General features: G+C 35.8%; 2 protein-coding genes across 2 annotated transcripts; one reads left to right on the top strand and one right to left on the bottom strand.

Moving 5' to 3' along the window:
- The first annotated feature begins 1,199 nt into the window (after positions 1-1,199).
- On the top strand, positions 1,200-3,463 carry LOC136201960 (glyoxylase I 4). Its single transcript, XM_065992359.1, has 5 exons — positions 1,200-1,376; positions 2,330-2,504; positions 2,767-2,850; positions 2,938-3,141; positions 3,227-3,463. The coding sequence occupies exons 1-5, from the start codon at positions 1,326-1,328 to the stop codon at positions 3,322-3,324; spliced, it is 612 nt and encodes a 203-aa protein (XP_065848431.1). The 5' UTR covers positions 1,200-1,325; the 3' UTR covers positions 3,325-3,463.
- A 3,018-nt stretch (positions 3,464-6,481) lies between these two features.
- On the bottom strand, positions 6,482-10,469 carry LOC136202622 (U-box domain-containing protein 34). Its single transcript, XM_065993361.1, has 9 exons — positions 10,267-10,469; positions 9,950-10,071; positions 9,758-9,873; positions 9,162-9,283; positions 8,807-9,075; positions 8,528-8,617; positions 7,899-8,327; positions 6,976-7,725; positions 6,482-6,886 (listed from the first exon to the last, which is right to left on the bottom strand). Exons 1-9 carry the CDS (start codon positions 10,427-10,429, stop codon positions 6,692-6,694), a joined length of 2,256 nt encoding a protein of 751 aa, XP_065849433.1. The 5' UTR covers positions 10,430-10,469; the 3' UTR covers positions 6,482-6,691.
- Between the last annotated feature and the right edge of the window lie 1,657 nt (positions 10,470-12,126).

The following is a 12,126-nucleotide window of genomic DNA, read 5'->3' as shown; positions in this document are numbered from 1 at the left end:
AATTCAATCGAAGTATTTAATTTAATAATTGTATAAATTAATATCAAAAGTATTTATATCATATTGTTATTGAAATTCTCATAAATTATTTATATCATTTTATTTATTTTAAATATTTAATATACTTAAATTTAACATTTTTTTTTCTTCGAAATGGCTAACCTTGCACCGGCAGCAGTGACTATTTATTTTCGAATATAATTTACACCTTTATGAGTGAGGGACTGCTGGCCACGGTTCCATTCCAAAAGTGAAGATCGAATCTTAGACCTTTGGTTAAGGGAGGAATGTTTAGCACTCCACCACAACCTCACAACCTTGTGGTATTTAGCAGAAACCAGTGAGGAGACCGGTCCGAGCCTGACCGGAGAGAACCGGGACCCGGCGGTTCGACCGGGAACCGGTATGACCTCGGGTCTCAAATATTTGTACGCGGTATGATTAAGTCAATGGACCTCAGTATATGAGGCATTCGCGTGAGAGAGTCTTCTCCCTAGTAATTGGTTAGAGCATTGTAAAGCTCATTTACTTATAAGCTAGTTAAGTTTTCCCGTTTTTTCCTATGTGGGACGTGAATGCTTAATTTCCTTTTATTTTCTTCCAAACCATTTCAAGTCGTTCACTTTGAGTATCAATTTCTCATTCATCACTTGTCCGTTTTGAGTTTATAATATATTTTTAAAAAGATCTCATGGCATAGAATACGTTGATATGTTTTAATTTTTCTGAACTTAATTTATTAGTTAGATATTTAAGACTCAAATTAACAAAAAAATAACAAACCAAAAGTTGTTTATAATTTATTTTGGATATATATAATGTATAAAAAATAATTTTAAATTAATTATATATATTTAATATATATAAATATTATTTATTTATTTATTTATTACGTCATCCGGTTCGATTAATCCGAACCATCCGGTCCGACCAAGTGACCCGTGACCCAGTTATCAATCAAGTTTGATGTCCGGTCCGGTTCTGATAACATTGCTATTTAGCAAACTTTCTTAATTCATGTTCTGAGCTTTAAAAATCTTTATTTTAAAAAGAAGCAAGTAATTTTTTTATTTTATTTCGGATAATCATTAATTTTTTAAAATTAAAAAAGTGTTATGTTTTTTGTTACCAATTTTTCGTTTTCCAGAATTTTATTTATTTTGGATTTGTGATTATTAGACATAAACAACAAAAATTCGAAGTGGTGGCCTTGGTTTATTTCTCAAATTCGTGGCCCAAAAAGGCCTAGAACACCACGAAAAGTTGCTGGCATCTTGGGACTTTTAGCTCACTGAAATTAACGAAAACCAGAAAACTGATCTTCCATGGCTTCCATTATCAGTCCATCTGCCGCAATTTCTGTGCAACACAATAAGGTTATATGCTATCAATTCTCGCAACTCTACTCTTTTACTTTATCCTTTGCACTTGTAATTAGGAAGTGCTTGATTCTAAAATTGTTCATCAGATTGTTATAAGTGGGGGGTTTTCATTGGGATTCTTGATCGTGTTGTTTGGGGTTTTTCTTTGTTTGTTTCTTCTTTTCAGCAAAATAAAATAAAATAAACAAGTGATTTTAGTTTTTGTTTGTTTGTTCCTAATCGGATAGGTTTTACATTTGTGTTATGGTATGTCTAAAATCTTATTCAGTTGGTTTTTCTAAGTATTTATTTGCTTTCAAGTTTGTACTCTTGGGATATATATCTGGACTTTAAGGTGTAATTGAGTTTATGTGATTTGGAAGTTTGGAATTTGGGTAAAAGATAAGATTTTCTTACTATGAATTATATGTTGCAGGGATACTTCTCTTTAGTAGCGTGTTCGTGTCCTGTTTTCGTTTGAAGTTTGAAGTCTATTTTATGAAGGTTATGTTTTACAAATAACGTTTTCCATATCGGTTTTCGTGTCCATGTCTGTGCAGCATAGATGCTCCTCCTCTATGGATGTAGGCAAAAATAGCTGATCATGTGTTTCTATTTCACATGTCAAACTTGTTGAAGTCACTTTCTGTTAATAGAAAATGAATTACTTTGTTTTCTTCTTAATGCTTGCTTGGTCAAGCAGTCCTCCTCAGTGTTTTTTCTCAATTCAGCAATATCTATCTATCTGTTTGGTTCTTGAGAAAATCTGGAATTTAGGAGAGAAGGAAAATTTGTGTAATGGATAGAGATTAGAGTTATAGAGCAGGCAAGGAAAAAAAAAAGATTCTGATACGATTGCTTGTTTGTCTCATTTCGTTTCTCAGGTGTGCTTAAGCAGAGAAATTTAAAGGACTGCTCGAGTTGTATTAGCAGATAACTAAAGGATTGCTTGTTTTTCTGTGTTGCAGGTGAAGTGTTTTAGTGCTAGACCTTTATCTACGAGCAAAGTAACTCATTTTCATCAGATTGTCATTGGTAGTGCAGATAGAAGATATCATGGTCTTTCTTTTAAGACAAACGCCAAGCTTTCTGCTGAAGCAAACATTGTTCAGAAAGACTTGAACGATTCCATCGAGAAGATAGGTGATTGTTCGTCTTGCTTTTCATTTCCCAGGATACAAGTTAGTTCTGTCTCAGCATTTTGAACAATCTTGTGGTGATTTGGATACAACCTGAATTTCTTGAATTTAAGTCTTTTGGACATGATTTTTTCACAATTTACTTAGTTGGAAATGCAGCATACCATTTACTTAGATTGTTCAAGTTTTAGACAACACTTGTGATCATACTGCTCCCCTTTTGATTATTGCTTGTTACTGTTATTTCATACATGGGTCTTCTGCAGATTATGGAGTTGTTAGTGTCCATCATGTTGGAGTGCTTTGTGAAAACCTTGAGAGGTCAATGGAATTTTATCAGGGTATTTTAGGTATGTTTTTTTCTCTTGCATACATCTTGTTCAGTCTTGTTAGAAGAGCTAGAAGAAATAAGTTATCCTTTTTCTGTTAATAATCAGGTCTTGAGATAAATGAGGCAAGGCCAGATGATAAGCTTCCATACAGAGGAGCTTGGTTGTGGGTGGGTTCTGAAATGATCCATTTAATGGAGCTTCCAAACCCTGACCCTTTAACCGGACGAGCTGCACATGGCGGTCGAGACCGACACACTTGCATTGCTATTCGTGATGTTTCTAAGCTCAAACTCATCCTTGATAAAGCCGGTATGCATGCTCTTTTTGACCGGAGGATTCTAATAATGTTGATTGTTTGACTTAATTAATAAAGATTGTTGTATTTATTGTGCAGGTATTCCCTATACACTTAGCCGGTCTGGGCGGCCTGCGATCTTTACACGAGATCCAGATGCAAATGCTCTGGAGTTCACTCAAGTGGATATTAACTGAATTTGAGCAGACAGAAATTAGAAGAGTGAATAATCTCCTTTTCTGTTGAACAAATATGAAATGCTAATGTACAGAATATAGGTTTTTCTATGTGCCAAATCAGTTTCTTTAATGAGAAGTCATACGGATATATGTTGAATGTGTTGGTTTTGATCTTAAACCAATTAAAGAAGTTCTTCTCAAGCCTAGTTTGAAGGAGTTAATCCCACAATGGTTGAATCTTGCTCTCCCACAATGGTTGAATCTTGCTCTCCAATGGAGGCTGAAATTTGATTGATTCATTAGAAGATGCTTGGTTACAAAGAAAATGATGTTTATATAACAAACCAAAAGACATAAGTACCCTAACTAGGGTTAGAACACAATAAAGAAAAGATAGGGGTAAGGAGGGGATAAAGGGGCAAATAGTATTTAGGTTATTATTGTAGAATAATGGGCAACCTTGGCTTTGTATTAACGTATAAGTGGAGTATATATACACATGGATAGGCTAACCCTAGATATATAATTACATAATGAGTATCTACATAATTATTATAAATTATTATATCACCCTCCCTAGGGGAGGCACAAATGCTCAATTTGAATCGCAAAGTACGAAATCGCTCTTTAGATAAAGGCTTTGTGAGGACATCTGTGACTTGCTCAAGTGTAGGAATATACTGAACTTGAAGAAGACATTTAGACACAAAATCACAGACAAAAAAGAAATCAACCTCGATATGCTTGCTGCGATGATGGAAAATGGGATTGAGGGTGAGATATGTTGCCGATAGATTATCACATAACAGATGTGGTGGTCGAGAGAGGCGATAACCAAGTTCCTGTAACACAATCTGAAGCCAGCCAGTTTCAGAGACACGGATAACAAGAGCACGATATTCAACCTCAGTAGAAGAGCATGCAACGGACTGTTGTTTCTTAGATGTCCAGGAAATTAAACTTTGACCAAGATAGATGGCATAACCCGTGGTGGACTTCCTATCATCAAGATTGCCAGCCCAGTCAGCATCAGTGAAACCATGAAGTAACAACAGAGAGTCACGATGAAAGAACAACCCACGAGACTTTGTTTGCTGCAGATAGCGAAGAATACGTTTCATTCCTTGCTAGTGAACCATAGTGGGAGCATACATGAACTGAGCTAGTTGATTGACTGAGAAGAAAATATTAGGCCGTGTAAATGCCAAATACTGTAGACTCCCAATAACATCGCGATATAGTGTAGGATCACTGAAAGGATCACCGAGAGTAAGCGGAATTTTTTATTTAGTACACATGGGTGTGGCAACGCCCAACAAGTGGTCATTTTGGCCTTTTGTAAAACCTCATCAATGTATTTTGATTGGTCCAGACGAAGATCTTTAGGTGACCAAGTAGTTTCAATACCAAGAAAGTACTTCAATTTACCAAGATCATGCAAGGCAAATTCACTTTGAAGTTGTTGGACCAACGACTGAACGACAGTAGCATGAGAGCCCATAAGAATAATGTCGTCCACATAAATAAGACAAAAAATAGTGACATGCTTAGACCTCTAGAAAAAACAAGTAGGTGCCAGATCGGGATCTGGTAAATTGTAATTGGCGCAGAACATCGGTGAGACAATGGTGCCACATCATAGGAGCCTGTTTGAACCCATACAAGGACTTCTACAATCGACAAACATGGTTAGGAAATTGAGAGTCATGAAAACTAAGGGTTGTTCTATGAAAACCACTTCATTAAGATTCCCATTAACAAACGCATTAGAGACATCTAATTGAATGACCGTCCAATTAAGTGAGACTGTAGCTGGTTTGATGACAGGACTATACCCTTTAGCAACTAGTCTGGTCTTGTACCGATCAATTGGGTCATCAGGATTCTGCTTGATCCGAAACAACCAATAAGATTCAACCCCGGGGTCCGAAAGACCAATGTCGAAGTATGATTTTTCTTCAAGACATCAAATTCCGCTTTCATAGCATCATGCCAAGCCAAACTTTTAAGAGCTGCAGAAGCTGTAGTGGGGACTGGTGGAAGCTGATTGAAGTAGAGCAAATGGATATTTGGGACGGAGGGAATCGGTTTTGGATCGGACAATCATGGTGTGTGTAGCCATGGAAGCTGGGGGTAATTGTCAGGATACTAATTATAAAAGGAAAAGATAAGAAAAGAAAGACGAGAAGATTGGTGAAATCAATTTTTATTTCTCTTTATTTATGTTAATTACTTCTCATGACATTCAACAACATACACTAGTTTTATCCTTTTATTCAACTCTATTTAGTCGGCTCTAATCACAAGCACATTAGACCATCATTCATTTATCTTATTTTTGTTTTTAAAGCCTTTTTACTAAGATCTTAGGGAGCGTTTGGTTCGGGGTCTTTAGGAATGGGAATGAGAGAGTTTCATTCCATTTGTTCTTGTTTGTTTAATAAAAAAAATCCATTCCCTTTACCCATTTTAGATTATAGGATTACCCCACTTTAGGTTAACCCATTACCCCAAATCTTGTAGGGAATTGGATTCCCTTTCCCAATTTTTTTTGTTCTTTTTATTTTATCGAACCACAAATCTCTGAAATTTATGAAATTCCAGAATTTCTGAATTTCTGAAATTCCAGAATTTTCAAAAAGTCCAAAATTTCTGGAATTTCTAAAATTTCAGAATTTCTGAAATTTCAGAATCTGAAATTCCAGCATTTCTAAAATCCCAGAATTTTTGAAATTCCAGAAATTCTAGATTCTGGAATTTCAGAATTTCCAAAATTCTAGAATTTCCGGATTCTGGAATTTTAAAAATTCCTGAATTTCAAAATTTTTAAATTCAAGTTCCAAAATTTCCAGAATTTAATAATTTTTGAAATTCTAGAAATATGAAAGTTCAAAAATTCCAAAGGTTTGAAATTGCATTCCCTTTCCTAAACATAACCAAACACATAGGGGAATCAATGCTTATTCATTTCCTTTCCTTTGGTTTCCCTTTCTTCATTCCTTTTCCCTTATCTCATGTGAACCAAACACCCCCTTAGTGAATGATTTAGTAAAAATGATTTTAATTAACCTATACTTTCTATAGACTCACTTGTACCGAGGATGACCGGATGGTCTTCAAGAGAAGCTTATCAGCATGAAAAGAGGTTGTGGACGACGGTTTGGAGATGTATAGGGATTATGTAACGACCAAATTATCTCGATCGCTGCGGTTGATGTACATTTCACATCTTATGGGTGATTGTGGTTCAAGCTTTCAATCAATTTTCTATAAACCTACTCCTCTACATCAATGTTGCTATACATTTTTTGTTGTACTGGAAGGAAAGACTTGGACAGATATTTATCTCACTCACTCACTCCAGGAGGCACAGAACTGAACATCTTCAATATAGTTGAAAATGCACACTTGACTTCCATTGTTGTATGGCTGAACGTAATGTGTGGTTTGGAGTTAACATTGAATCTTGAAGCCTAAGCTTTGTCACTGGTGACACTTTGTGTCTGTCGAACCATGCCTTGATTGCTCTATGCTCGTATGTAAAACCATCAGCCGCTATGTATGGATCATCCATTATTTCCTGCATTGATTTCAAACATGTATATAGACTGAAGCAGTCAAATTCATAAGCAAAAACATTATGTCTTATGCGCCATCATCACTTCTCACCTGAAGAATTGGGCAGAAATAGTGGCTTGGCGCGTAAATGTTGCTTCCTTCAACCTTTACGCTAGCAGCTGCAATATCTACCAATCTTCTGAGAGCTGGCAAAACTTCAGTATCAAGATCTGGTCTGTCCCTGCATCGAAGTTTCGAGCATTTCAATGCAATTTCAGCTAATTGTTCTGTTTCAGTAAGTGGCCAATCTTTAACTGATTCATCTAGAATGTTAGCAAAGCGGCCATTTTTTATGGCATTTTCGACAGTCAAGACAAGTCCATTTGGACGTTGAGCTGTTAATAATTGGAGAACTATGATTCCGAAAGCATATAGATCTGACTTTGGTCGGATGGTCCCAGTTCTCTGGTACTCAGGATCCATGTAGCATAGTGTACCAGCAATAATAGATTCTCTATACTCTGTGATGTTATCAGGCACTACATCTGCCATAAGTTTAGCCAGTCCAACATCTCCGATTTTACTCACGTAATTCCTGTCTAACAATATGTTACCTGGTTTTATATCCCTATGTACAACAGGCTCTGGCTTTGAGTTGTGCAAGAATGCCAGCCCACAAGCCACTTCAAAAATTATCCGGAACCGAACAAACCAAGGAAGAGGTGGTTTTCCGTTTTGCTGAAAGATACACTCCTCCAAGCTTCCATTTTCCAAGTACTCATAAACAAGGCAACAACTCTCAGGACAAGCTCCAAGTAGTAAAACCAAGTGTGGATGTCGTAACTGGCTCAGAACCTCAATCTGCAAAGAACCAGTGAACAATATCAAGACTTAACAAATGGTTTTGAGGCTCCTTAAATATTTCAGTTAGTCAAGAAGAAATTGTTGAGAATTTCATAGTTAAAAACAGCAATTAATTGGTCAAAGTCATTCACTGTAACGGTTAAATGGCACAAAGGGAGTAATAATTTTACCTCTCTCAAGAACTCCTCTTTCTTGTGAATTGCATCTGACTTGAGAACCTTAATAGCTACTGGGGTATGATTGAGACTGCATTTGTACACTTTACCGTAACCTCCTGCTCCAATGACCTTACTTTCTGAAAAAGAATCCGTAGCCAACTCGATCTCATTCATAGTGTACCTTCTGTACCTCTTATCACTCAAGAAAAGTTCATCAACAACTTTCTGCTTCTCAGCGGACTCTTTATAGGCCTTAAGCTCAGCCAACTGCCTTTCATAAACCACTTTAGCAAGCAAAGTCTTTGCCTCCTCTACTTCCATCCTGGCTTCCAAGTATCTTTCTCTCTCTTCATCAACAACTTTCCTCAAATTTTCTTCTCTTTCTAGAGCAGCGCTCACTTTCCTTGCTTCCTCAACACACTCAGAAGAACGTAGTTCTACCTACAAAATCAAAGTAACGATAACAGCCATGAAGTATGAGATCCAAGACAGCAACCTTGCAGGCCATTCAAACAATATATATTTTGCCAGGTCAGTTTCACAAATGAAGCGGAATTAACTCATATGCAGAATGCCTTTTTTCTTCCATTTATTTTAGTCCCTAATTCTTGAATTATTAAACTGCAATGACTGAGCAACACCTGGCATTGAGTATGAACCAACTCTTCACAAGCTCGTTTGTACATGGTAACAGCATCTTGTAACTCATGACATAGCTCTTCCATTTCAGCCTGCACATATGACCCAAATAGGGTGAGAACCTCATAGATACTCAAAGATCACATAAGTTAATATTGGTATTATAGAAGAAAAACAATTACTGTATTGGTTAAGTTTTGAAACAGGGTAAAAGTCCTCAAGGGACTTCTCCTAAATATCACATAAGCTAATACTGATTTTAAGTGAAGAAAACATATTACTTGGTGTGGATCCGTTTTTGTGGAAGCTGCAGAATCACTTCTCTTAGTACCATTACTTAGAAGGTTAACTCCCAAGTTCTGATAAGACATGTCCATATCACTAGCATTAGTAGTGGAGCCCATAGCTTCAGAGCTCAGGAGAGAACCATCAAATGATTTCTGAATTTTGGATTCTACAGTGGAAGAATGAATATCAGAATCAGAAAGTTTTCTACTGATAATTTTCTTATAATCTCCTTTCTGAAGCATCCAGTGCTTAGAGCTCATCTCTGCAGAAGAAAATTCAAAAAGAGAATGGTAAGAAACATAACACTGTTGACATTTTTGCTTTTTAGAGTGAGCACTTACAACATACCACTAATGGAAGAGGACCTGATTGACTTTTTGATGATTTTTCTTTTAGATATGACAAAAATATCACTTGTCATTGGAGCAAAATTCAGTACAGATACAGGTACCCCTGGTCCCTTTAGCTTCCTAAAGAAAAATGTGATGAAATATAGCATGAGGCCAAAAACGAAATATCACCGAACTTAGGGCAGAAATAATTATCAAGAATCAATCATTAATAGAGGTAGAGGCGGAGAGGAAGGGAGAGTAAAGTAGGGTTAAACTTCAGAATACATTCTTCTTTGACCCTCAATGATTCCAGATGGTCTAAATATGCAGCGACAAAAGGCTAAAGCAAGCAAGTTCAGCAACTACAGATATCATAATAAACAGCTTCAGAAACCTAATAAACAACTGCATTCAAGTAGTATAAAAGCACCTATTTGGTGTGGTTGAGGGATTATAAGATGTACCACTAAATGAAACTGAAGCAAATATCAAAATAGCAGTAACATTCTAGCCTAACTGCGTATATGCAATTGACAACTTCTGATATGATGATATGAACAGCAAATCATGATCACAGTTGAGAAAAATGACATTAACCAAGCAATCTCATACCTGATTATACAATTAGGAGACCAAGAACCCAACACTAAACAACTAATCCCTGATTCAGATACATAATCTATAAGTGCATTTGCTGGATTGTCATCCTCAAGCACCAAGGTTTCCACCTATCAAAATTAATTGGTTTCAAGTTACAAAAAAAATTCCAAAATTCAAAACCCAAGCTTCATTAGAAAGCAAAACCTTCCGTATCTTGCATAGCTTTTTGAAAGGTATGAAAATTTCTTCAGACTTCACTTTCACTTCCTGCACGTACAGCGCCACCACATTCTCATCCAATGCTTCCACAGGGATACGAGCTCCAGCTTCATTCACCAAAAACCCCGCAGATTATTGTAGTTCATCATACCATACTCTAATTATCAATTATTTTCGAATTTTTTTCTTCATTTATATCATCATTTCAAATTGATTTGATTGGCATAAAATCAACAAATAAAACGATAAACAAAATTCCTCAAACAGAAACAGTTAAGTGAGAGAGAGAGAGAGAGTAGTACATGGAGTGGGTACAGAGGTTATGGAGGGAATGACATGGACTAAGATGAAACGTTCAGCTTCAGGTAATAAATTGTCGACTGCCCACCGAACGGCTCGTCGGCTTCCCTTTCCACTAACGCGGTCTCCGCCGTTGACGGCTACGGCTACCGCAACCGATGTCATCTCCGGCTAAGAATCAGCTCTGCTAGCAAATGATTCATACCTGAAGGAAATATTTGGAAGATGAATAAGAAGTAAGTAGACTTTGACATCTAATAGGCTTCCATTAGTCAGTCAACGGCTTATTCAACGGCGAGTGTCTTGGGCTTCATACATGAAAGCCCATACTCAAAGTTTAATATTGGGTTGTAATAGAGTCGAACCGAGTTTTGACTTGCTCAAACTCAGATAATCATAATATTAACGAGCTCGAGCCAAACTTCGAACTCAGTTTGAGCTCAAATTTGTGTTTGAACTCAGTTAGTTTAAAAGTTTATTTGTAGCTACTAATTTATTTTGTTCACAAGTTTTACTCGCGGGTAGCTCGTTAAGCATGTTCATGAACAAGTTCATTTACCAAATGAAATAATAAAATTTTACATGTAAAAACATTTAGCATCTCCTTTTAATCATTAAATAAAAAATAATGTAACGAGAGGGAGGTAGAAATGAAAAGAGCAATGAGAGGAGGAGAAGTGAACTCTAAATTCATTCCTTATCTTGCTAGCCTAATTTATATTTTACCAATGTTATTAGAACCGGACAGGACATCAAACCGGATTGATAATTGAGTCACGGGTCACTTAGTCGGACTGGATGGTTCGGATTGATCGAACCAAATGACGTAATAAATAAATAAATAATATTTATATATATTAAATATATATAATTAATTTAAAATTATTTTTATAAATTATATATATCCAAAACAAATTGTGGTGAAGCTCTTAACTTGTTGGTTAAGAGCTTACCTATGACCTAGAGGTCATGGGTTTGAATCACATGGGGTGGGGTGGGTTGAGAGTTTTCCTTATCTTTAATGTAATCTTCTTTTGTTTAATTTAAATGGATTGCGCACAACTTTTTAAAAAAAATATATATATCCAAAATAATTAATTAGATTAGAAAAGAAAAATTGGGATAGTTCAGGAGCCAAATGTAACTAAATAATAGGTCAGAGTCTAAATAACAAAATTTTGATAGGTCGATGGTCAAATAACGGTATAAGCAAAGTAAAATATAGATAACCGATTATTTAAGCATGAAGAGTCTCTTACCATATATATATATTAGATGAAAACAATCGCATGAATATATTACAACCATATCTACTATTGGAGTAGTCACATAGATGGTCCTTCTGAAATTAGGGTACTCACAAAACTTAAGAAATACCTAAGTAATAAAACGAAAAATACAAAAAAAAAAAAAAAAACAAAAACAAAATTAGTCATTCTTGTATTTTTTTTTTTTTCTTTTTTGAAGCTAAACACTAATTAGACTTTTTATAATTAATATATTCAAACAAATCATATTTTACACACAATAAACTTAATCCAATAATTTTTCTGCTGCCTTACAATTGGAAGATCATATGTGGTTGCACTTCCTGCAAACCCTTAGAATACATGGCTTTTTGACTTTCTTCCATTCCTGAACTTTTGATTTAAAAAAAAAAAATGATATAAAAATGAAGAGTTGGGAAGAGAGAGATGGTGACAGAAAGAGGGTGAGCACGCAGAGTTTCAGGCATGAGTATATGTATATGCAAGAAAACTATGTGCTCACTCTCTTCTGTCACCCTCCTTTTTACTAACCTTCTCTTCTTTGGAGCTATATGTATATGAATGGTGGTGTTGGATTTTATTTATAGGGGATCA

Source organism: Euphorbia lathyris, chromosome 8 (assembly GCF_963576675.1).
Source record: "Euphorbia lathyris chromosome 8, ddEupLath1.1, whole genome shotgun sequence".
NCBI lineage: Eukaryota > Viridiplantae > Streptophyta > Magnoliopsida > Malpighiales > Euphorbiaceae > Euphorbia > Euphorbia lathyris.
Note: the sequence above shows the minus strand (reverse complement) of the source record. Positions and strands in the feature narration are given on the sequence as shown.

Bases quoted from the DNA above. Each gene is read 5' to 3' on its own strand.
- LOC136201960 (XM_065992359.1), top strand. From the start codon at position 1,326: ATGGCTTCCATTATCAGTCCATCTGCCGCAATTTCTGTGCAACACAAT. The intron at 2,505-2,766 runs GTGATTGTTCGT...GGTCTTCTGCAG, and splicing joins CGATTCCATCGAGAAGATAG to ATTATGGAGTTGTTAGTGTC. The intron at 3,142-3,226 runs GTATGCATGCTC...TTTATTGTGCAG, and splicing joins ACTCATCCTTGATAAAGCCG to GTATTCCCTATACACTTAGC.
- LOC136202622 (XM_065993361.1), bottom strand. From the start codon at position 10,429: ATGACATCGGTTGCGGTAGCCGTAGCCGTCAACGGCGGAGACCGCGTT. The intron at 9,076-9,161 runs GTATGTTGTAAG...TTTCTTCTGCAG, and splicing joins CAGGTCCTCTTCCATTAGTG to AGATGAGCTCTAAGCACTGG. The intron at 7,726-7,898 runs GTAAAATTATTA...GGTTCTTTGCAG, and splicing joins AAGAGGAGTTCTTGAGAGAG to ATTGAGGTTCTGAGCCAGTT.